The sequence below is a fragment of the Helobdella robusta genome, assembly GCF_000326865.2.
Source record: "Helobdella robusta unplaced genomic scaffold HELROscaffold_57, whole genome shotgun sequence".
Lineage (NCBI taxonomy): Eukaryota > Metazoa > Annelida > Clitellata > Rhynchobdellida > Glossiphoniidae > Helobdella > Helobdella robusta.
This window is the reverse complement of record NW_008705311.1, coordinates 19,477-41,416: the sequence shown is the minus strand read 5'-3', so window position 1 is coordinate 41,416 and position 21,940 is coordinate 19,477. Positions and strand designations below refer to the sequence as shown.

At 34.7% G+C, this 21,940-nt stretch overlaps 4 protein-coding genes across 4 annotated transcripts; 2 read left to right on the top strand and 2 right to left on the bottom strand.

The window, feature by feature from the left end:
- Positions 1-376: 376 nt before the first annotated feature.
- Positions 377-4,123, top strand: HELRODRAFT_102759 (hypothetical protein). Its single transcript, XM_009028610.1, has 5 exons — positions 377-512; positions 1,048-1,223; positions 1,379-1,630; positions 2,197-3,177; positions 3,217-4,123. The coding sequence occupies exons 2-5, from the start codon at positions 1,098-1,100 to the stop codon at positions 3,973-3,975; spliced, it is 2,118 nt and encodes a 705-aa protein (XP_009026858.1). The 5' UTR covers positions 377-512; positions 1,048-1,097; the 3' UTR covers positions 3,976-4,123.
- A 700-nt stretch (positions 4,124-4,823) lies between these two features.
- HELRODRAFT_146344 (hypothetical protein) lies at positions 4,824-5,153 on the bottom strand (the record flags this gene model as incomplete). The annotated part of the gene is made up of 1 exon (XM_009028609.1): positions 4,824-5,153. A coding segment is annotated over one exon (330 nt), but the record flags the coding sequence as incomplete, so codon positions are not given.
- A 1,682-nt stretch (positions 5,154-6,835) lies between these two features.
- HELRODRAFT_120372 (hypothetical protein) lies at positions 6,836-8,983 on the top strand (the record flags this gene model as incomplete). The annotated part of the gene is made up of 1 exon (XM_009028608.1): positions 6,836-8,983. A coding segment is annotated over one exon (2,148 nt), but the record flags the coding sequence as incomplete, so codon positions are not given.
- A 752-nt stretch (positions 8,984-9,735) lies between these two features.
- HELRODRAFT_87238 (hypothetical protein) lies at positions 9,736-19,403 on the bottom strand (the record flags this gene model as incomplete). The annotated part of the gene is made up of 15 exons (XM_009028593.1): positions 9,736-9,935; positions 10,260-10,506; positions 10,760-10,878; positions 11,248-11,370; positions 11,899-12,067; positions 13,355-13,521; positions 13,995-14,117; positions 14,779-14,974; positions 15,143-15,288; positions 15,806-15,931; positions 16,798-17,037; positions 17,464-17,691; positions 18,622-18,797; positions 18,940-19,060; positions 19,319-19,403. Coding segments are annotated over 15 exons (2,466 nt in total), but the record flags the coding sequence as incomplete, so codon positions are not given.
- Between the last annotated feature and the right edge of the window lie 2,537 nt (positions 19,404-21,940).

The following is a 21,940-nucleotide window of genomic DNA, read 5'->3' as shown; positions in this document are numbered from 1 at the left end:
AGCAAGGGGACTGGAATGAAAGCGTTTAAGACTGACCGATGACGTAGACAAAGACTTCTCTAATCTACAACTGTCTCGTTCTTGCTCTTTTGTTCCTACACTCTTACGTTAAATCTGCTTTAATTTATTCTTGTCATTTTCTCCGGAACTCTCTACCTCTTTCTACAATTACTCTCCATCACTTACGAAGATCAGAGAGGATCTCAATACTTAACTTTGTAAAATCCATTGAAGAATATTTGAACATTGCAGAAACGTCGCTTTAAAATTATATTAACGAATTGTAGATTCCAAATGGAAATTGTAAATAAGACGGCTTTCCATAGTTAAAATACTTTTGTTTCTTTTGTTTGTTTTTATTTAATATGGCAGCGTAAATAAATAAAGTTGTACGTTCCTAGTTCGATTTGAGGTTTTTACTTTAAAAATTGTTAATTTGCAGTTTTAAAGTTGAAATCGAAACTTTTGATGAATAATTTTCCGTTCGATTGATCCGCATGTTCCTTTATAAGGTGGGCTAGTGATTATCTGGCAAATTAATAATAAAATAAATAGCTTTTATTTACTTGTTTACTTACTACGCTCACTGACTCTTTTACATTACACTGTTACGTTACTCTTCTTACTACTTTACTACACTTTTACACTTTGCAGTGTAAAAATTGTAAAAAAAATAAACTTTAATTTAAATTTATCTTTAAAAATTTAAATTTTAATAATTTTAAAATGACGGTTGAATTTCACTTTTTTGTTTAAAAAGTAAGATTCAATTTTATGTGTAAATGTAATTCATCTTTTAATTTTAGTTCATTTTTAAAATTTTTAACTTAGTTCTTAATTTTATTGTAGAGTTTCGTTTTAGCCTTTACAATAAAAGTTTTACTCAGTTAGCCTTAGCTAAAGTTTAGTTCAGTTGTAGTTCTGGGCAGGTAGATAGAGATTGATTATCATTATATATATAATATTATAATATAGCGTTAAAAGAATTGTCATGTCATCTTATTTACTTTACTTATTTAACCATTAAATTTCAAAAAAATTTCACAGGTGAATTTAAATTAAAAAAAAACTTCACCAACATAATCAGCATCAAAAGAATGGGTTCCACAAAGAAACACAAGAAAGACAGAGACAGCAATAATGAGGAAAGGAATCACAAACACAAAAGACGACGATCAAGGACGCCACGAGAAGAGAGCAGACAAAAAGAACAAGATGTCAAAGTTCAAATTTTTTTTATTTAAATTAATTTTATTAAACTATATTTATATTAATAAATTATTAAAACTTATTAACTTCGATCTTTTATTTATTCTTCGGGTAACTTTTAAAAAAAAAATATTTTTGAAAATTTAATTAATTTATTTTATGTTTCCAGAAAGAATCCCCCGAGATCGAGCAGGGACACGAAAAGTTGTCGCTGAGCATTGAAGAGACGAATAAACTCAGAGCCAAATTAGGTCTTAAGCTTCTGGAGTTGGATGACAACAAAAGTGATAAAAAGAGTGAGGAAAAGAAAGATGTCCATGTCCCAGCGCACAACATTGCCGACCTGAAAAGGACCGAAGAGATTAGAGAAAGATTGAAACAGGCCAAAGAAAAGAGAAGAATTGATAATTCTATGGCAAAGGTTTATTGCTTTTTTGGTTCTTCGTTTTTCCTCATTTCTCTCATAAATACTTCAAGGCTGAACTTAATCTATTCCTGTTGGAACTTTTATTTTTTATAGTTCTACAAAGAATTTAAAACATTCATCCTATTACTAATGATGTAAAAGCAAACTTAAATTGAAAATTGTTATTTGTATGTGGCGGGGTTTTATATTTGTATGATTTAATTTTAATAATACCGCTGATGTTTGATTTATGATCTCACACTTAACTTGTCACCCAATGTCATTAATGCATAACTTGTTATATATTTTACTGAAACAATTCAAGTGGTATTTTGATTTCAACTAATTGACCTCTTGTAAGATGTTAGGGAAAAATGATTTTTGTCTAAAAGTTCTTTCTGGCTAGCATTTAATTTGTATTCAGTTTTACTTTATATTGGATCTCAGAAGTATAGCACAGAAGATAGTTAAAGGTTCATTCTTTGCTTTGATGATTTTCCAATTTCAGTTAATGTAATGAAATATTAAAACAAGTGAATTAATTTAATCTATTTCTTTATGTAACTTTCTCACCCATCCAGATCAAACCTCTGACAGAAGATGGTGATGAATCAGTACTGGCTTGGGTTGAGAAGAGTCGAAGGTTGGACCAAGAGAGAAAGCAGGCAGATGAAAGAGCAAAGATGCTGGACGAGATGGATAAAGATTTTGGGGTTGATGATTTGATTAAAAGTGAATTCAACAAAATTTCAGCTCGGAAACAGTATCGGTCGAAGGATCTGCAAGGCCTGAAGATAGAACACAGTGATGGTAACTTTAAGGAGAATAAGGAAGTCATTCTGACACTGAAGGATAAGTTGATATTGGATGAAGATGATGAAGATGTTCTCATTAATGTCAATATGGTTGACGATGAGAAGGCCGCAAAGAATGTTGAAAACAAGAAAGCCAGACCGACATACAATCCTTACGACGAACCAGAATATGATGAATTTGGTAATATCAAGCAGAAAGAACTTCTTGACAAATACGATGAAGAAATCTATGGCGCCAAGAAAACATTCATTACCATCGATAATTCGGGCAAGATTGACAACAGTTGGAAAGAGAAGATGGCTTGTGAGGCCGAATCGTCCAGGTTGGATAAAATTAAAGATAATCTGATCTTGAAGAAACCCATCATTGCCAGTGAATATTACACGGCTGCAGAGATGGAATCATTCAAGAAACCATCGAAGAAGGTTCGAAAGTTGAGGAAGAGAGCAAAATTAACGGCAGATGATTTGCTGGCTGATGAAATGGAACATACAAAAATGAAGTCTGAGATTGGCGCCCCTGCCATTAAAAAACAAAAAATACCTGGATTGGATTCGGTGAATATTGGATTGATGGAAGATGATGAGGACGATATTCTCGGTCCTGATGACGACCTCAGTGGTGTCGTCATTGAAGAGGACACAGCTCAACTGGAATTGGAACTTGCCATTGAAAAGGCTAGAAAACTCAAAACTCAGAAGTCCGCCACCTCCCTGCTGGATATCGTGAGCGTTATCAAATCCGAAGTCACCGAAGAAAGTTCGACCAAGGATAAAACGTACAAGCCCAGTTCCTTTGATTATGGAAGCAGTGCGGTTGTTATGAATTCCACAGCAGAGTTCTGTCGTTCATTGGGTGATCTGCCACAATCAGCCATGAGTTCATTGAAGAAGAACGATGAAGACGATGAGGACAACATGGATGATGACGATGAGTTCAGAGGAAAGGGGTGGCAGTCTGTGGAAATTGATGAGAAACCAGTCAATTTGAAAGAACAGGAAGTACACGTTCTCGATGAAGAGCCAATCGTAAATCAGGGCATTGGGGCTGCTCTGAAGTTAGCCTCAAAGAAAGGTTATTTGGACTCAATCGTCAATAAGCAAATCAGTGCACCGAGACATTCAAAATTAGAGGCACAAAATTATTCAATAGAAGACAAGAGGATGGACGACCTGGATGACAAATACAGTCGCAAGAGAGATCGATACTCAGGTAGTGGTCCTGTAGTTGAGTTCAAAGAAAAAGACGGCTACAGACCAGAAATCAAGTTGGAGTATGTCGATGATGCCGGCAAAGAAATGTCCAAGAAGGAAGCATTCAGATATCTATCTCACAAATTTCACGGGAAGGGATCAGGGAAGAAAAAGTTGGAGAAGAGGATGAAGAAGGCAGAAGATGACGTCCTGATGAGGATGATGAGCTCTACTGACACGCCCCTCAACACTCTGCAACTGTTGCAGGAGAGACAGAAGGTAGACAAAGTGCCATACATAATCCTCAGTGGAACAAAGGGACTCACCTCGAGCATCATAACTAAAACCTAACTTTGTTGGATCATATATCTAGATACACGAATGCTATTATCTCATTTGACATTTATATTTTAAAACATAGTTAACAGTGGTCCATGTGATTTTTCCTCATAAATATTTTGTTGATTCTAAAAATAAATGCAGTCAGATTTGCTTATCAGTTGTGTTGAATCTTAAATTTGAATGTTGAATAAAAAAAAAGATGAACAGTGAAACAAAGACATTGTTAGACATTTTGTACCATAGTTTTACAATGTGTGATCTGTACTGCATGTTCTTTGATGCTATCATATAATATTAACACTACTTTATAATCTTTATCAAAAGGACGAGTGCAAACAATTCAAAGTTATGCATTTAAGAAAAACGTCATAATACAAATATTTAGAAACAGTTTAACTCTAAAAATTGAAACACAAAATTAGTTTATTTCTTTAATTTTGTATGAATGGAATGGATGGAGTATGAAAAAAATACGTAAAAAAGAACTGTTATGTGTGGTGTATTTTATAGGATCCAACAATTTGCAACATGCATATTTATCATCTGCCTGTCAGGGGTTTTTGACGTTTGGCAGGTAGCAGAACCATGAAGTAAAAGAATCGTGTTTCTATAATTCCATGACTTACTTTTTATCTGGTGGAATAAATTGTTTTAAAAGAATCAAAATAATATTTTTTTCGTTTTATATCACTAAAATTTGAGATTGTAATTTGAGTTTCCATTCATTATAACTTTAAAAGTTTAAAGTTTGAAAAATTAAGAAATAGTTACTTTTTTTTACATTTTTTCTCATTAAGAAAATAATTATCTTCTGCTGGCCTTTTGTTTGTTTTTATTGTTAGGAAATCAAATGATTTAAATATTTTAATGTGAATAACGGAAACATTCCTGTTTAATTTTTCGCTTTTAGTTTCATCATTGAGGCACTGCATGTCGTCCACTACATTCATTGTATCTGTAGTCGCTGATAACTTCAAAACGGGGGAGCATTCCTGCTCTAACTCTAGGGCCAAACTGACGGCCTTTTCCACGGCTATACCTAAACCATGTAGATGTATTTCGTCGTGTTTTTCCAGTAAACTTTTACAACGATTGAACTGGGCCTTCATGTTCGTTTTAACGTTGATGTAGACGTCGTTTTTTCTCGTGAAAGATTTAAATGGCGCTTCTTTTTTGAGTTCATACTCTTCAACTTCGTCATCTTCCTCTTTAGCCGTTTTAGCTTCAGCTTCGCTCATTTTTCTAAATTATTTTAACTTTAATTTGTAAAAAATATAAATAAATAAATTGCCGGGAGAACGTGCAAAAAATGTGGGTTTTATGTGTGTGGTTGGATAGTTATACAAAGAACAGGTATGTGTGGAGTGTCATTACAATTTTGTAGTTTTAAAAACAAAATTTAAGTTTGATTTAAATTTTAAATATATTTTAATTATTTAAAAAAAAACTCATTATTTTAGCACATTATTTTGTTAAAAATACGTTTATATTTGTTTCTAAATTTTACTAAATTGAATATAATATAAACTTTTTAATATTCAGTAATGTAACTTTAGCGATGTTTTAAAATATTTTTGGTGTTTCATATAAAAAAATAATATTATTTCGATGTTATTATGTTTAAAAGTGACAGTCCTAACAATCTAGTTTTGTAAATGTAATTAATAATATTTATCTTTTTATCAACATTTTCTATAAATTTTTCGAATAAAATACGGAAGAGATTTTTTAATTTTACTTCAAAAATCACATTTTTGTGTCGCGTGAAATTTCGGGTCGTCACCCAGACTCAGTCGCCAGTACAGTACCCACTACACTACCAGTATCACACCAGAACCAGTACTTTATTACTACAATTACATTTTTAAATTTAATTATCTAACTAATTAATATTTTTATGACATTTTTTTATATTTTCAAAAATTTTTTTCTTGATTTGATTATTCATTATTTTATTATTCTAATCTGCTCGTGCCCCTTTCTTTTTTCATATATCTCCATATCTTGTTCTCTTGCATTGGCTACCTATAAAGTATAAAATATAGAATAATTTTTAAAATTTGCACGTTTATGTATTAATAATTAATTGAACCTAAATGCCCGGTTTACGATCATCTTCTTGTTCTGGCTTCTTCTTAACTTGTGTTAAACACTCTTTTGCCAAATCCGCTTTTGCTTTTTCTGGCCCTTTTTTCTGGAACTCTCTACCTACTTCTTTGACTACTTCTCCATCACTTACGAAGTTCAAAGCGGATCTCAAGACTCATCTGTTTTCAAAATTTACTGAAGAGCGTTGTTGAACATTGCGGAAATAGCGCTTTACAAGCTAATTGATTGATTGAATTTCCATCAATTTGTATCATTTATTTATTTATAATATAAATAATATATTATATGATGATTACATGTTAATTACTTTACTCATTCTCATTCATCCATTATATTGTTACATGAATTACTTTATTTATTAATATGTATAACTATATATGTTTATATATAATATATATACATGATTATATATATTATATATTATATTATATATATATATGATTTTAAAAGATTTTCCTTATTACATATTAATGACATGTTATTTTAAATATAAATCTAAATTACATTTTGCAATTTCAAATTTATTTTCAAGATAAAAATGGACATTCAAATCAAAAGTGAATTGGTGGAAGCCACTGAAGAAAACTGTGACAATGACCAGGATGTTCAATTTCTTAGTGAAGAAAACCAGCTAACTATGAACTACCTATCGGGAAGAGTGACTTTCGAAGAGTACCAACATTATTTTGAAAAGGATATCAAAGAAGAATGCAATGATTCTGTAGCAGACGAGTCTGTTGAAGGCAGACCTCCTCCAGAAAGAACCAGAAGGCCTCCTCAGAAACTTAAAAGAGTTCTAGCAGGTTTGATGGGAGAGGCCAACATGAAATATGCTTCAGGAATGTTCGAAGAGGCAGTTAAGATAAGTATGGAAGTGATTTGCAATGCTCCAAATGCTCCAGATCCGTACCACCTCTTGTCCATGATATATGATGATTTGGGCCAGTTAGATAAAAGCTTGCAGCACAGTTTAGTAGCTGCACAGTTGTCAAAAGGTAATGTTGAGGAATGGCTTTCGGTTGCTGATAAGGCCATTGCCTTGAACAATCTGAAACTAGCTGTCTTTTGTTACGAAAGAGCTTGCAAGTTTGATTTGTCTAATGAAAAGTTGTGGAAAGATAAATGTGAACTGATGGAGAGGGCTTCGTGTGAGAAGAAAAAAATATTGGACTCCTACAAGCATTTGATAGGTTTGATGAGGCCAAGTTCTATTTTTATAGATCTTGTAAGGAGAACCTTTAATGAATATCACACTTTAGGGGAGGATAAAAAGGCAGCAGAAGTTATGCGCATTGCTCTCAACAACTACCCTTGGCTGGTCACTCCATCTGATATAAATTTATTGATTGATGTTTATTTCTTGGATAAAAATTATGTAGATTCATTAAGCTTACTTGAAAAACATTGTGGGGTGAATATAACGAGATCAAACGATTCTATCAGCGAAGTCGTTACTAATAATCTTCCGGTTGATCTACTCGCCAAACTTCTCATCTGCCTGATACACCTGAAGGAATGTAATGTTCTCGAACCTAACCTGACGAGTTTATGTTCAGAAAATTGTGATGAGGTGGGTGACTTGTTCCTCGATGTTTCGGAAGCGTTCATTGCGGAGAAGGATTACGCCCATGCAGAAAGATTATTAAAGTTGTTGTTGAATTCGCAGAACTATAACCTGGCGGCAGTGTGGCTGAGGTTTGCAGAGTGTTTGAAGTTTCTGAATAAATCTGATGAAGCTATCTTAGCCTTTTCAAAAGTTGTCGAAATGGCGTCAGATCACATCGAAGCAAGGATGTGCCTGTCAAATTTATACCAGCAACTTGGTCGTTACGACGAAGCCATTTACGTCCTTCAACCTATTTCAAACTGTGGGGATCTCTCTGATTGCCACCTACAATTGCTTCTTAAGAAATGTAATGTTCTTCATCAGCAAAACAAGATTCTTGACTTTGTGGATTTTGCATTTAAAGTGTTGAAGATGTGCGCAGAACAAATTTTTGTACAGAAGTGTCATACAGAAGTTAGCAATCGAGTTGTTTGCATCAGACAGCTAGCCTACCACCACGCTCTTAATTTAATTGATAAGAGTTGTGAACTGAAAGAGATTGCATCCTTGTCTCAGTTGAGTAACGAAATTTGGGATCTGTTCATGAAACTCTGTGAGGAGCTATGCAGATTGAAACTTTATGAAAAGTTGGATAAGATATGCACGCTGATGGTTATCTGCCCAGTGTTCCTACACGATACCGTCAGGTCTCAGGAGTTGGAGTTCATGTGTCTCATATCTGGTCTGCTAAGCAGAAATGCTTACTTTGCTTATTCTATAATAAGACATAAATTAATTAAAGTCTTGGACGACAATAACGCTTGGAACATTTTCGGTCAAGTCATTGCGGTTTCTCAAGATATTAGACACAACAGATTTTGCATCAGATTCGCCATGAAACACCCGAATAATGTGGCTCTCTGCATCTTAAATGGTCACAACGCTTTAGCCGCTGGTTCTTACAAACACTCTCTGGGTGAATACTTTGCTTGTCTGAAGTCAGATCCCAAGAACCCTTTTTACTACATGGTCATCGGGATTACGTACGTGCATTTGGTGTCGCAGAAATTTTCGTCACACAGACACATGCTAACCGTGCAGGCATGCGCGTTCCTATTTAATTATTTGAAGTTGAGAGGGGAATGTCAAGAATCGTTTTATAACATCGGGAGGGCAATGCATCAAATAGGCTTGCAGTTCTTGGCCGTCGGGTTCTACGAGAGAGCCTTGAAATGCAGACCAGCTGTCGACAGTCCTGATTTTGATCTGACCCGCGAAATCGCTTTCAATTTGTACATTATCTACATGTCTACCAAATCTTATCAATTAGCTTCTTACATTTTAGAAAAATATTTACAAATATAATCTCTAAACTTTCTTATGTTGTTTATTTTTTTTTTATATAACTGGTTTCTTGCGTTAATTAATGATAAAATTTGATTTGTAACATTGCACAATTTATTAACAAACATATTTGCTAAAGAATCCAATAATTTTAAGCAGTAAAGAATAAATGGCATGTGATGGATAGGTTAGATAGCGTTGCTGTCATGTGGTTCTTTTATACTCTGCTAGTCCTTCTATTGATGTATTTCTTTCTTTTGTAGTTGTCGGGTTTTTTGTTCTGTCTCAGCCAGTGCATATTCAACAATTCTCTCTTCCTTAAGGCGTTTCTTTTTACGTTCTGACTGGACTTTAATGTTGTGTATAGAATTTGAAGTTTTCCTAAAATTTGTGGAGATTTGGGTTTGAATTGTAGTAAAATTTTATTCTGGCTTGATGTCACCCTGTTGATCTGGAAAGAAAGTTTTTAACAATTTGTCAACAACTCGTATAACAAAATTATTAAAAATTGAACTTTCGTGAATGCGACGTACCTTTTTGTCGCAGGTGTTGGATAGCTGAGTGTCGTTCGTGCCTGGTCCGTCGTAAATTTTAAAATGCTTCATTCTGTTGGTTGAATGATGCAGTGATGATATTGATGCTGTGCAAATATTGAGGATGAGATCTCATTAATTAAGACGTCGAATTCCTAAATTTTGAGTTCGTTTTTATTAACGAAATCAAATTTTAGGAATAACTAAGTTAAGAACGAAGAACCATTAAGAACCATGTTAGACGAATGAATGGCGAACCAACCCGCATTTGGAGACGCCGTCACTGTCGATGGCATTGATCAGCAGAGTTATTTTCAATTTATTCTTTGACTGGATCAGCCACTCACACTCCGGCTGGTCGTCCGAGTTTTCTGTGCTGGGTGGCAAAAAGGAAAATAACCGCACTGACCCGTCGGCTTCAACCATTCCACCACACACTGAAAAATTGTTTTGCTGGTGTTACTGCGATGAACAAATGCAATCTCGGTGTTATTCAGATTTTATTTTAGATCTTCCGGGCGGGCTCAGAAATTTAAACGAACGACTGAGTCCTAAGATACAAAATAATATTAGAAGATATCAACGTTGCTATGCCTTGGGATATATCGAAACGGAATGTGAAACTGTTTTCGCTAATTTTTAATGTACCAGTTACAAAAATGTGCGTGTGGAGTTTTGATGTTTTATAATTCAATATAAATGGTTTTGAGATTTTAATGTAATTGAAATCATCGTAATTGGTTTACGTAAAACTTGACAACCTGTTGAAACTGCTGCTTCCAAAGCGAGTTGGTCGCTGCTGTTACCCTCACTGGCGGTGTTCGGTTTAAACTTCATGAATAGAATGTTACTTGACGAGAGAATTAGTTGGGGGCATTGTTCTTTGTTGTTGTTGGGTGGAGTGACGTTTGATTCCAACTTTGGATATGTCTCGTCTGGTCCGTCGTAAGTCTTGGGCAGATTGCTCGAGCAGGTCAGGTTGGACTTTTTCTCCGCATCCATGTAATTCTTTCAGAAATAATTTGAAGTAAACGAAAAAATAAATTTACGTCCGATTAAATACTGAATATGATGTAAGAAGCTCTAGGCTCGTCGGAGCAGCATTAACAAATATTCAAATGAACTTTTTAAATGACTTCAAATAAATTTAAAACATTCGCTGAAAGCTTATGCATCCATAATAAACATTGTTACTACATTGTACAATAACACTACATAATTGACATAACACATTCTGTAATTTAATTTAACTGGAGCGTACGATTTGAATCCTCTTCCCGACATCAGCCCGTAGCAGCCAAGTACATTCAGTGTTGGAATCCGACTGATTGTTGAAGCTTATTACCTCGGAAGGGTTCGTTATTTCCCGGTGGCATTGTCCTGAAAATTGAATTCAAACGCTTGTAAAATGTGATTTAAATAGTTTCCTTTCAAGATTCCATATTGAACATTTATTTCTTTCCAATTTGACAATATCTTCTTTTCAAGCAGTGATTTTTAAACATTAAAGAGTTTAAGAAATTTGATCAGCTTGGAACATTTTTCAACTTTTAACTTGATAAACTGTCATTATTGTTTAGTGAATCGTCTCCGGGTGGGTTTCCTTTCTTATTTCTAATTCCTCAGAGATATAAACTGTTTCATTTTAATTGCCAAAGGTGGCTAAGCACAAATTCTTTGATATTATTCGATTTGGTTTTTTATACAATAAAAAAAAATGCAAATATGAAATACAAATTTCAAATTAACCGTTACAACTGCGCCGATTTGTGTTTAGTGTGAATCCGTCTCGACACTCGCACCTGTAACTCCCTGGCGTTTTGATGCAAACTTGTTCGCAACCTCCATTCATGTCTGAACACTCGTTGTACTCTGCGTGTTTATGTGTGTGTGTATATGTGTGTGTGTATATGTGTTTGTGTGTGTTTGTTTGTGTGTGTATGTGTGTTTGTTTGTGTGTGTTTGTTTGTGTATGTGTGTTTGTGTGTGTATATGTCAAAAAGTTTTGGAAGGTTTTACTTGAAGTGAAGTAATGCCAACTCATTTTTTTTTCTTTCGTAAAAAACGACAATTCAATTAAAATTAACTTCTAGTTCAAATTTTCTTTAAATTTCTGAAAAAAATCATCTATTTGAAAAACCAGGATTATATTATATATACATCCGCAACAAACAAGACACGAATGAAAGCAATTGAATATTTCATTGAAAAATTAATTCTCTTGAATCGATCGAAAACATAGACTAAATTGCTTAATTATTATTTTTGGAGAGGCCCAGTTTTGTGGAAGCCCTCCTGTCCTGTCATAATACCGTCTCGGCTTGAAACAAACAAGCAAACATACAAACAAACAAACAAACGGACACACAAACAAACAAACAAACGGACACACAAACAAACCCATAGAATAAGAAAGCAGGAATCCTTGCTTATTGATGGAGTCATCGCTACTGAAGATCAACTGGACGGCACTGTCTTCGGAGATGATGGGGGCTGGAGGGCTGGAACCACAGAAGACTCCTAGATCCTTTTCGCCACTCAAAATCTTCAGGGAGTCGTGACATTCTTTCTATCAAGATGAATGAGTGTGTGAGTGAATGAAGGAATGAGTGGACAAATAAATGAATGAGTGATTAAGTGAAAGAATGAATGAATGAATGAATGAAGGAGTGAGTGAGTGAGTGAATAAATAAATTTTTTCATTAAAATCTGTCCTAATTCAAGTATTCTATGTTATTTTATTTATTCTTCACTTTGAAGGAATTTGACATTGAACTGCAATACCTACACACACACACGCACGCACAAACACACACAAACAAATAGACAAACACAAACAAACACACACAAACAAACACACATACGTATTTATATATATACATACATAGGCCGCCGACAAATATTCTTTTGAAAAATGATCACATTACAGAAGACAGTCTTGGAATGATTTAAATGAGAAATTACGGTAAGTATGAGGCTTGTTGAAGCTGCTAGTTCGAAGTTATCGAGTATTTAGGGTATGGTTAGTTTATGTTTATGATATGTGTGTGTGTATGTGTGTATGTGTGTATGTATTGATATGTGTGTGTATGTGTGTATATGTATGTATTTATGTGTATGGGTATGTGTGTGTGTGTGTGTGTATGTATGTATTTATGTCTATGTGTATGTATTTATGGTTGTGTATGTATTTATGTGTATGGGTATGTGTGTGTATGTATTTATGTGTGTGTGTGTGTGTGAATGTATTTGTGTGTGTATATGTATGTGTGTGTATTTATATTTATGGGTGTGTGTGTGTATAAATATATGTATGTATTTGTGTGTGTGTGTGTGTTTCTTCCACATGTGCTTCATATAGAGGACGAAATGTTGTTGTTATTGTTACAAAGTTCAGCGCGTCGCCGTACCATGCAACAAACTTTTACAACAACACTCTTCTTATGTGTATTTATCGAGTTGTTAATTGTTTATATAACAATTTAGCATTTGAAATTTTTATCTCCCAACAACTTAATTATCATTTTATTATCATTAATTTCGCCTTAATTGGACACTCATGCCCACAACTTTACACGCGCGCGCACACACGCGCACAGACACGCACACGCACACACACACTGTTACAGAGTCTTAGTGAATATGCGGAAAACCCACGCAACCAACAAAATCTCTGTCAGTCACAGCAGCACAAATGACATGATTCGATCGATAGATTAAATGAATGATTGATTGAATGATTGATTGATTGATGGAATGAATGACTGATTGAATGAAAGATTGATTGATTGACAGACTGTCCACCAACTGATTGATTGATTGATTGATTGAAAGATGGGTTAGAAGTAGTACCAACATCATTTCCTTCGATTTCCAGTGTATCGATGACGATGGATATCACGTGATTCTTAGGGACGGAAATGAGCCAGGAGCAGTTTTTGTTAGGGGGGTACTGGCCGGGGTAGGAGGGGCTTGATATTGTCCCTGTGTTGTTGCTCAATTCCATCTCGCAGTCCTTCTTGGCTGAAAGATCAATCAGTCAGTCAATCAATCAACCAACCAATCAACCATCAGCTCAACAGCAACTTTTCTGTTAACCAGTTAATTTTCTTACTAGTCAGCTCATTTCTCCGATAATCAGTTCAGTTTTATTTTATAAATCTTCAAGAGTACCATAAAATTTGAAACCTTCACAAATTTTTAAAATGAAGTTACGCTGGGGATTGCAGAGTTTAACTGAAATTTGTTAAGCTACATATGGATGAACGCTGATGGTGTTGGTACCGTCAGGAAGCTAAGTTTGGCATATACAGAACTATGTATATCTCCCTCTACATGTCACTTGTTTACCAACTTGGGAATAACTTTAATCTAATTAACATTTTCATCTGCTTGTTTATAAATCTTAGATATTATTAATTGACCGATTAATTTGGTTTAATGTACTAAATAATCGACCGATCGAAACCGATAAATTAATCGACCGACCGACTTACCGATGCATGATCGGCCATCACTTGCGAGTTCGAACCCATCGCTGCACTGGCACCGGTAGCTGCCGATCGTGTTAACGCACGTCTGCTGGCACTGGTGGTCGCTGGTTTCGCATTCGTTTTTTTCTTCATTCATGGATGAATTCGTGATTGAATGGGTGGATGAATGGGTGGATGAATGGGTGGATGAATGGGTGGATGAATGGGTGGATGAATGAGTGAGTGAATGAGTGTTTGGGTGAGTGAATGAGCAAATAAGTGAATGAATCAATGAGTGAATAAATTAATTAGTGAATGAATGATTAAATAATGGAAGTATGAGTAAAAGAATAAACTGGTGAATTAACGAGTAAATGAATGAACAAGTGAATGAATTAGTGAAAGTAAAATGAATGAATGGATATAAATATAAATGAAATAAATTAAAACACAAATGAATTTAGATCTTTTAAGTTACAGCAGGGTAAACCCCGTCAAAGCACCCTAAACCGTCATAAACAACACCAACCATCAGCAAACTTCAAAATTTGAGCAAGCAAACGATTGTTAATTTATTCATCGACTCTTCATTCTAAATTTTGCAGTGTCTGTTTAATTCGCATCAGCTGCAACAGCCATAAATCAATGGAAACCACATAATTTACTTAATTTTTGTGAACTTTTCAACTCCACAAAACACATTTCTATTTAGTTACTTAGTATTCTGCATTCTAAAAACTCCATAAAACATTATCTCCCTACATTCTGTATTCTTCTAGTATTCTGCATGCCGAAAATCCAAACCAACCTTTTTGAAACTGAGCCAGAAATCCCGTCTTAACTTCTGAATAATCTGAGACGAATTTGACGAGGATTTTGTTGGCGGTGGACTGCAAGCTGGCCGGGGTGACCACTCCACAGAATTTTCCCAGCAGAGGCGCCTTATCGTCGCCGCCGTCGTACACTTCCAAAAAGTCGCACGCGCAGGCTTGGTGCCTTTCCAGCTGTCGTTCGGTCAGAAGGGTAAAATGGCATAGAAAAGAAGTAGTTTTTCACACGCACGCACACACACGCACGCACGCACGCACACACACATTCTTTAAAACATCTTTACTAATCTTCGTAAATTAAACAAAAAAAAAATTAAAATTTATGAAAAAATTTCTCTAAACCTCAAAGGCCTTAAACGTGAGACCGACTGAATAATTTTCAGCAACCTCGATGATCCAGGAGCATTTAAGAGAAGTGGAGTACTTTTCCGGATGTTGGGGACTGCTGAACTCCCCGAAATCTTTCTTTATGTGCCCGCCACAGGTTTCTAGGAGTCGGTTTATTTATTCGGATGTATATTTATTAGTTTTAGTTGACTGTTTCATTTGCTTTTCATTGTGGTTTATTCATTGGTATTCATTCGTTCATTATTTAATTTAATCGTTCATTCACATACACACACACAAACAAACACACACACATACACGCACTCATATACACACAGAGAAAAACTTGTTACTGATTAAGAAAACAGAGAAAAAACAATTTATGCACACACACACACACACACACACACAAACACACAGACATCACACAGACACACATACACCCAGACACACACACACAAACCCAGACACACACACAAACACACAGACACCACACAGACACACACACAGACACACATACACCCAGACACAGACAGACACACACACATACACACACACACCCAGACACCCAGACACACACACAAACACACAGACACTACACAGACACACACACACACACAAACACCACACAGACACACATACACACAAATAGACACACACACAGACACACATACATACTATGATATTTAGCATAGAATCCAGGTTGCCTCTCCATGTAGCCAGAGAGCAAGCGATACTCCAGCCACATCTTCTGTTTCGTTGACGTCAAAACTAACTCACTGTCATTACGGCCGCAAACTTTACCTGTTGGAAAATGAAAATTTTAGTAGTTGAAGCCGTGTACTATCCTACCTGTTAACGTGTTTGTATCACGAATTCCTTTTGAGTTAGCAAAGTTAATGTGTTTGTATCATAAAATTCATTCCAAGTTAGCAAAGCTTTGTATTGTTAATGTGTTTTTGTTATAAAATTCATTCCAAGTTAGCAAAGAAATGTACTTTTAATGTGTTTGTATCATAAAATTCATTCCAAGTTAGCAAAACTTTGTAGTGTTTTTATCATAAAATTCATTTCGAGTTAGCAAAGCTTTGTACTGTTTATGTGTTTTTATCATAAAATTCATTTCGAGTTAGCAAAGCTTTGTATTGTTAATGTGTTTTTGTTATAAAATTCATTCCAAGTTAGCAAAGAAATGTACTTTTAATGTGTTTTTATCATAAAATTCATATCGAGTTATTTAACAAATTGGAGTTAATAAAAACGAGCAATAATGATGGGAAACATAAATCCAACCCAATCAAATCAACTCATTCATTGAATCAAATCAAACTGAAGCAATTCAAGTACGTAATGAAATAATCGGGAGAATGAAAAAAAAACTGAATTTGTATGCGAGCGTATAGAAATAGATACAGGTATACAAATAAATGTGTATCTATAGCTATAATGTGTGTCACTGCAAGTGAGTGTGTGTGTATGTTGCGTGTGTGTGTGCGTGTGTATGTGTACGTGTGTGTGTGTGCGTGTGTGTGTGTGCGTGTGTATGTGTACGTGTGTGTGTGTGTGTGCGTGTGTGTGTGTGTGTGTGCGTGTGTATGTGTGTGATTAATTTAAATGCGCATGCACAGAATGAAATAGATTTAATCGAAGCCAAGGAAGAACAGCCGAACCCAAGAGAGGTGACTTATAGTAAGCACCGTCGTTAACTTGTAGGTAATTGCTGTAGCATTTCATCGTAGTGGGAATATCGTAGGAGAGGATGGTCAGAGTTATGACCTCCCACGGATGGCCAGTGATTCTCCACACACAGTAAGACGATCGGTAGTGTCCGTGGGTGTCTGGGAGTGGAGTTAGGGTGTACTGCGGTGTGCTGAAGGTCCCCTTTGGCTCCATCAGAGTTTTGCCGCATTCTGTCACGTGTGTGTGTGTGTGTGTGTGTTTGTTTGTTTGCGTGCTTTTGTAGGTTTGTTTTGGAAATCGATAATTTCGTTAATACTTTTTGAGGGTTTTTTTTTTGGAAAGAATTTATTTATATTTTTAAGTTGGGGAATTTTATTTGATAACTTTTGGCTTAATGTTTGTTTACATGTTTTAAAAATTTTGATATTTTCAATTGCCGAATTTGTGGCTGGATTTGTCGGAGTCTTAATAAGTTTGACTTAATCAGTTGGCAATGGACGAAGATTCAACAATTTAAATAGCCCTTTTAATAAATGAAATGGGTAATTAACATAAGAAACCTAAAATAAAAATGAAAAAGACGAAAGGTAAAAAATTGAAAATGAGAAAATATCAACTTAGCGAAGGTTAAGAAATGAAATAGAAAAAAATCTAACGCGGGCACTTGTACAACTTGTTGGTCTGCGAGATATCGCCCTTACTGAGGTACGACCTTTGACCCATGTCGTGGTTGTTGACCGTGTTGGACCTCGGAATGATGGAGTCGAAGAAGGGTCGGACTGAAAATGTGCTCCTGGCATAGTGCATGATGCTCTGGAAGTCGTAGGGCTCGTTGAGGGAGTCAACCTCTCCAGGTCTGGCCGTGTAGAAGTTGTTTTTCTGATCTGGTGACATTTTTTTTTGTCAGACTTTTGTCGATATAGTTTTTGATTTCTAAAAAATTTTTTTGAACAGTGTTTTTCTGATAGCTGTGGTGAATTTAAAAATACTCTTACATAAATTTATCACAAGAAAAGTATGAAACAATTTACCTAAGACTAATTGAAAAGACAGAACTGATTATTATTAATATTAATATTAAAATGACAATCAAGTGATGAAAATTTGTCACAAGATAGGTGCATTTTTATGAAAATTTAATAGGTACATTCATATTGAGGAAAACCCGCATATATATATATATGTGAAAATTTATCTTTCAACGTTTCGAACGTATTGAAAACAAAGTATTTTTTTGTCTAAGAGAACTTTTTGGGACCCTTTTTATTACATTTTTTTTTATCATCTTCAAATCTTTGCTTAGAGAAACTTTCAACTTTGTTGTTTACGAAAGAGAGAGAGAGAAAAAGAGAAAGTGAAAAAGTTTTTTTGAAGATGTCGTCGTTAATTTATCTCGCTGCTTGGATGAGTAAATCATCCACTAAGTTATAATTTTTAAGGAGTTTGGATGTGTTGTCTCCGAGTGTACGTTTTGAGTTATTTTAAATTTACCGAGCTTAATATTTTTAATTTGAAATATTATAAATATACTTCCTACACTTCCAACCAACCAACCAATCGACTAACCGACTGACAAACCAACCAACCAACCGACCGACCGGCCATCCAACCAACCAACCAGCCAACCAACCTGCCAGCCAGCCAGCCAGCCAGCCAGCCAACCAACCAACCAACCAACCAACCAACCAACCAACCATCCAACCAACCAACCAACCAACCAACCAACCAACCAGCCAACCAACCAACCAACCAACCAACCAGCCAGCCAACCAACCAACCAACCAACCAGCCAACCAATCAACCAACCAACCAACCGTGCAGTATATTATCATAGAGAATCTCGACATAGGAATCCCGATCTGGTCTGGTGTGTTCGTGGAAAAACCCGATGACGTGTCCCAACTCGTGCAGGATTATTCCGTGTTGGTCGCAGTGCTTGCCTATTGAGATTATCTGAGCGCCGAATTTTTTGCCCACAAATGAACAACAACTGTTGGATTGGGATAAAAATGAGGAAATGATGAAGAAGAAGAAGATGATGTTGATGAATTTGAAGATGATGGTGATGATGAATTTGAAGAAGGTTGCAGGTTGCATGTTGCATGTTGCAGGCAGCATGTTGCGCAACTTACCCGCAGGGACTCTGGCTGAAGAGGATGTAATTCTTATGATCGTTGGTCTTCTCGACGAATGAGACGCAGGTGTTGTTCTCCCACGCCCTCATTGCCCCAAATATCATCGACCTTGGAGCACCTAGATGGACAAAAATTAAGTTTCAGAATTATTTTAAAAAGTAAAAATATGCATGTTATGGAAGGGGATCTGTTTGCAGGCGAACCTCGTCACTGCGACAGACAGTCTGACCAGGCACCTAAACCATTACGCCATCTCGCTCCTCATATTTGACAATTAGACACACAAAAATCATACATCGTCACCGACGTTCTCAAAAATCTGATAAGAGAAATAGAAAGTAATTCCTGAAAAACGTAAAAAGAAATTAGTGAGAACCTGTGAAGTTAGTGTCGAACTCGAAGGGAATGATGCCATCGTCCCAGAGCAAATGAGGCCGACTGATTGCTGCTCTTTTCTCCCTGCGATGGCTTGCATTTGGAGATTTTATTTATTTTTTTTATTATCATTCTTTAAATAACAAAAAAAATGATTAATAATAGTGTTTAAAATTAAATAATAATTTAATTTTATAAATTATTATTATTTTTTTTTTATATAAACTTGAAACCAGAATAAAATTTTTTCTCTTGTTCTCATATGCAACCTCAATGAGTTTGTACTTGCACATAACTACTAAAAATCTTCATCTGTCTTTTGTCAAACTTGAAATATACAAAAAACTCTATCAGCCATGCATTTGTATCAATGTTTGTATCTGTATTAGTATCTGTATTAGTATTTGTTACAGTGTTTGTATTAGTATAAATCTCCAAGTTTGGGAAGGACTGTATTTGAACCGGGTGAATATGCAATACAAAAAAATGCATGACACTATAGCACTACCGTCTGAGCTATCTTGAATACAAATACTAATACTAATACAAATACTAATACAAATACAAAAACATATACTAATACAAATACTAATACAAATACAAAAACATATACTAATACAAATACTAATACAAATACACATACTAATAAAAATACACATCCTACTAATACTAATACAAATATTAATATAATTACATATACAAATACATATACTAATACAAATACAAATACTGACTGATACAAATAATAATACAAATACTGACTGATACAAATAATAATACAAATACAAATACTGACTGATACAAATAATAATACAAATACTGACTGATACAAATAATAATACTAATACAAATACTGACTGATACAAATAATAATACTAATACAAATACTGACTGAAACAAATAATAATACTAATACAAATACTGACTGAAACAAATAATAATACTAATACAAATACTGACTGATACAAATAATAATACAAATACTGACTGATACAAATAATAATACTAATACAAATACTGACTGATACAAATAATAATACAAATACTGACTGATACAAATAATAATACTAATACAAATACTGACTGAAACAAATAATAATACTAATACAAATACTGACTGATACAAATAATAATACTAATACAAATACTGACTGATACAAATAATAATACTAATACAAATACTATTATTAATACATACTCGGACGGATTAAAACAAAATGATAACACACATAGAAGTATTACATATGCCAGAACGCACTCTGACAAGCATAGAAACACTAAAATACACATTAAGTAAAAAGTTTCATGTAGCTGGAAATATTTTCCAAATCGAATGAAATTTAAAATCACTTTGAATCACTGTTGAAGTTGAACTTTCGCCTGTGGGATCTTTTGAAGTGATTTCTATAATAACGAAGGTCTTCCTCTGTCAGAGCTATGTCACCCTGGAAGGCAGCTGTGTGTGTGTGTATGTTTGTGTGTGTGTGTGTATGTGTGTGTGTCTGTTTGTGTTTGTATATGTGTGTGTGTGTCTGTCTTTGTGTGTATGTGTGTGTCAGTTTGTGTGTATGTGTACATGTGCGTGTATGTGTGTGTGTGTGTCTGTGTGTGTGTGTGTGTGTTTATGTAGGTGTGATGGTTTTATATTTGGATTATTTAAAAATTTAAAATAAAAATAATTTAAATAATTAAGATTAATATGAACTCAAAAATGAATCTGTTCAATTTAGAAAAAAAAGCCTTTCTAACATAAGACTGCACGATAACAAAAAATAAAAAACCAGCTTCTTTAAAATGCCCCTGGCGTTGTTTAAAAAAAAGACGGTACATAAATCACAATAAAATATGCGCTCACCAAAGATAATAAAAAAATATTGAAAAACAAGAACCATAAAATTATAATAATAATTGATATAATAGCATCAAAAATCAAAACGTGGCGTGTTTAACAAATACAGGATATGATGTCTCTAAGGGCTGTCCACCAAGGATATCCCGTTTTGAGGGGGGGTAAAGGGTCTGAAAATTTATAACACTTGTGACGGGGGTGAGGGTGTAAAAACCCATGTGACGTCTCGTTTTAACTTGGCACTTTTTCAACTACTATCATTAGTTAATCAAATTGTTGAGATAATTTTATAGAAAAAAAAATCCTCCCTGATGCAGTATCCCATTTTATTCGTCAAGGTTCGACGCTATTTGATGCAGACCTAGTCGATTTTGAATCCATTATTCGTGATATTTTGCAAAAAAAAAAATTCTAAATCAGAGCAACTAAATGGAAACTTTCAAGTAGGAAGTGGGGTGGGGTCTAAAATTTGGGACACGCTTCTCGTGGGGTTGGCGAAAGTTTGGAATAAGAGGGAGCGGAATCGAAAAATTTCTTTTTAGGACGGTCCTACTTTAGAAAGATTAAATTGAAAAGATAAAAAAATCATTGCCAATAATAATTATTAATAATAATTATTACAGCTACTGCGAGTACTCTCTAATAAGCAAATATGTCATAATTACTAACGAACAGCAAAAAAAACATTTAAAAGAAATCGTTTGAAATTTGCACTACCTACATTTCAGAACATTTCATCTTCACAAGCACTAAATACCGTACTTAACTCCCAAT

Bases quoted from the DNA above. Each gene is read 5' to 3' on its own strand.
- HELRODRAFT_102759 (XM_009028610.1), top strand. From the start codon at position 1,098: ATGGGTTCCACAAAGAAACACAAGAAAGACAGAGACAGCAATAATGAG. The intron at 1,631-2,196 runs GTTTATTGCTTT...TCACCCATCCAG, and splicing joins TTGATAATTCTATGGCAAAG to ATCAAACCTCTGACAGAAGA. The intron at 3,178-3,216 runs GTCACCGAAGAA...AAAACGTACAAG, and splicing joins TGAGCGTTATCAAATCCGAA to CCCAGTTCCTTTGATTATGG.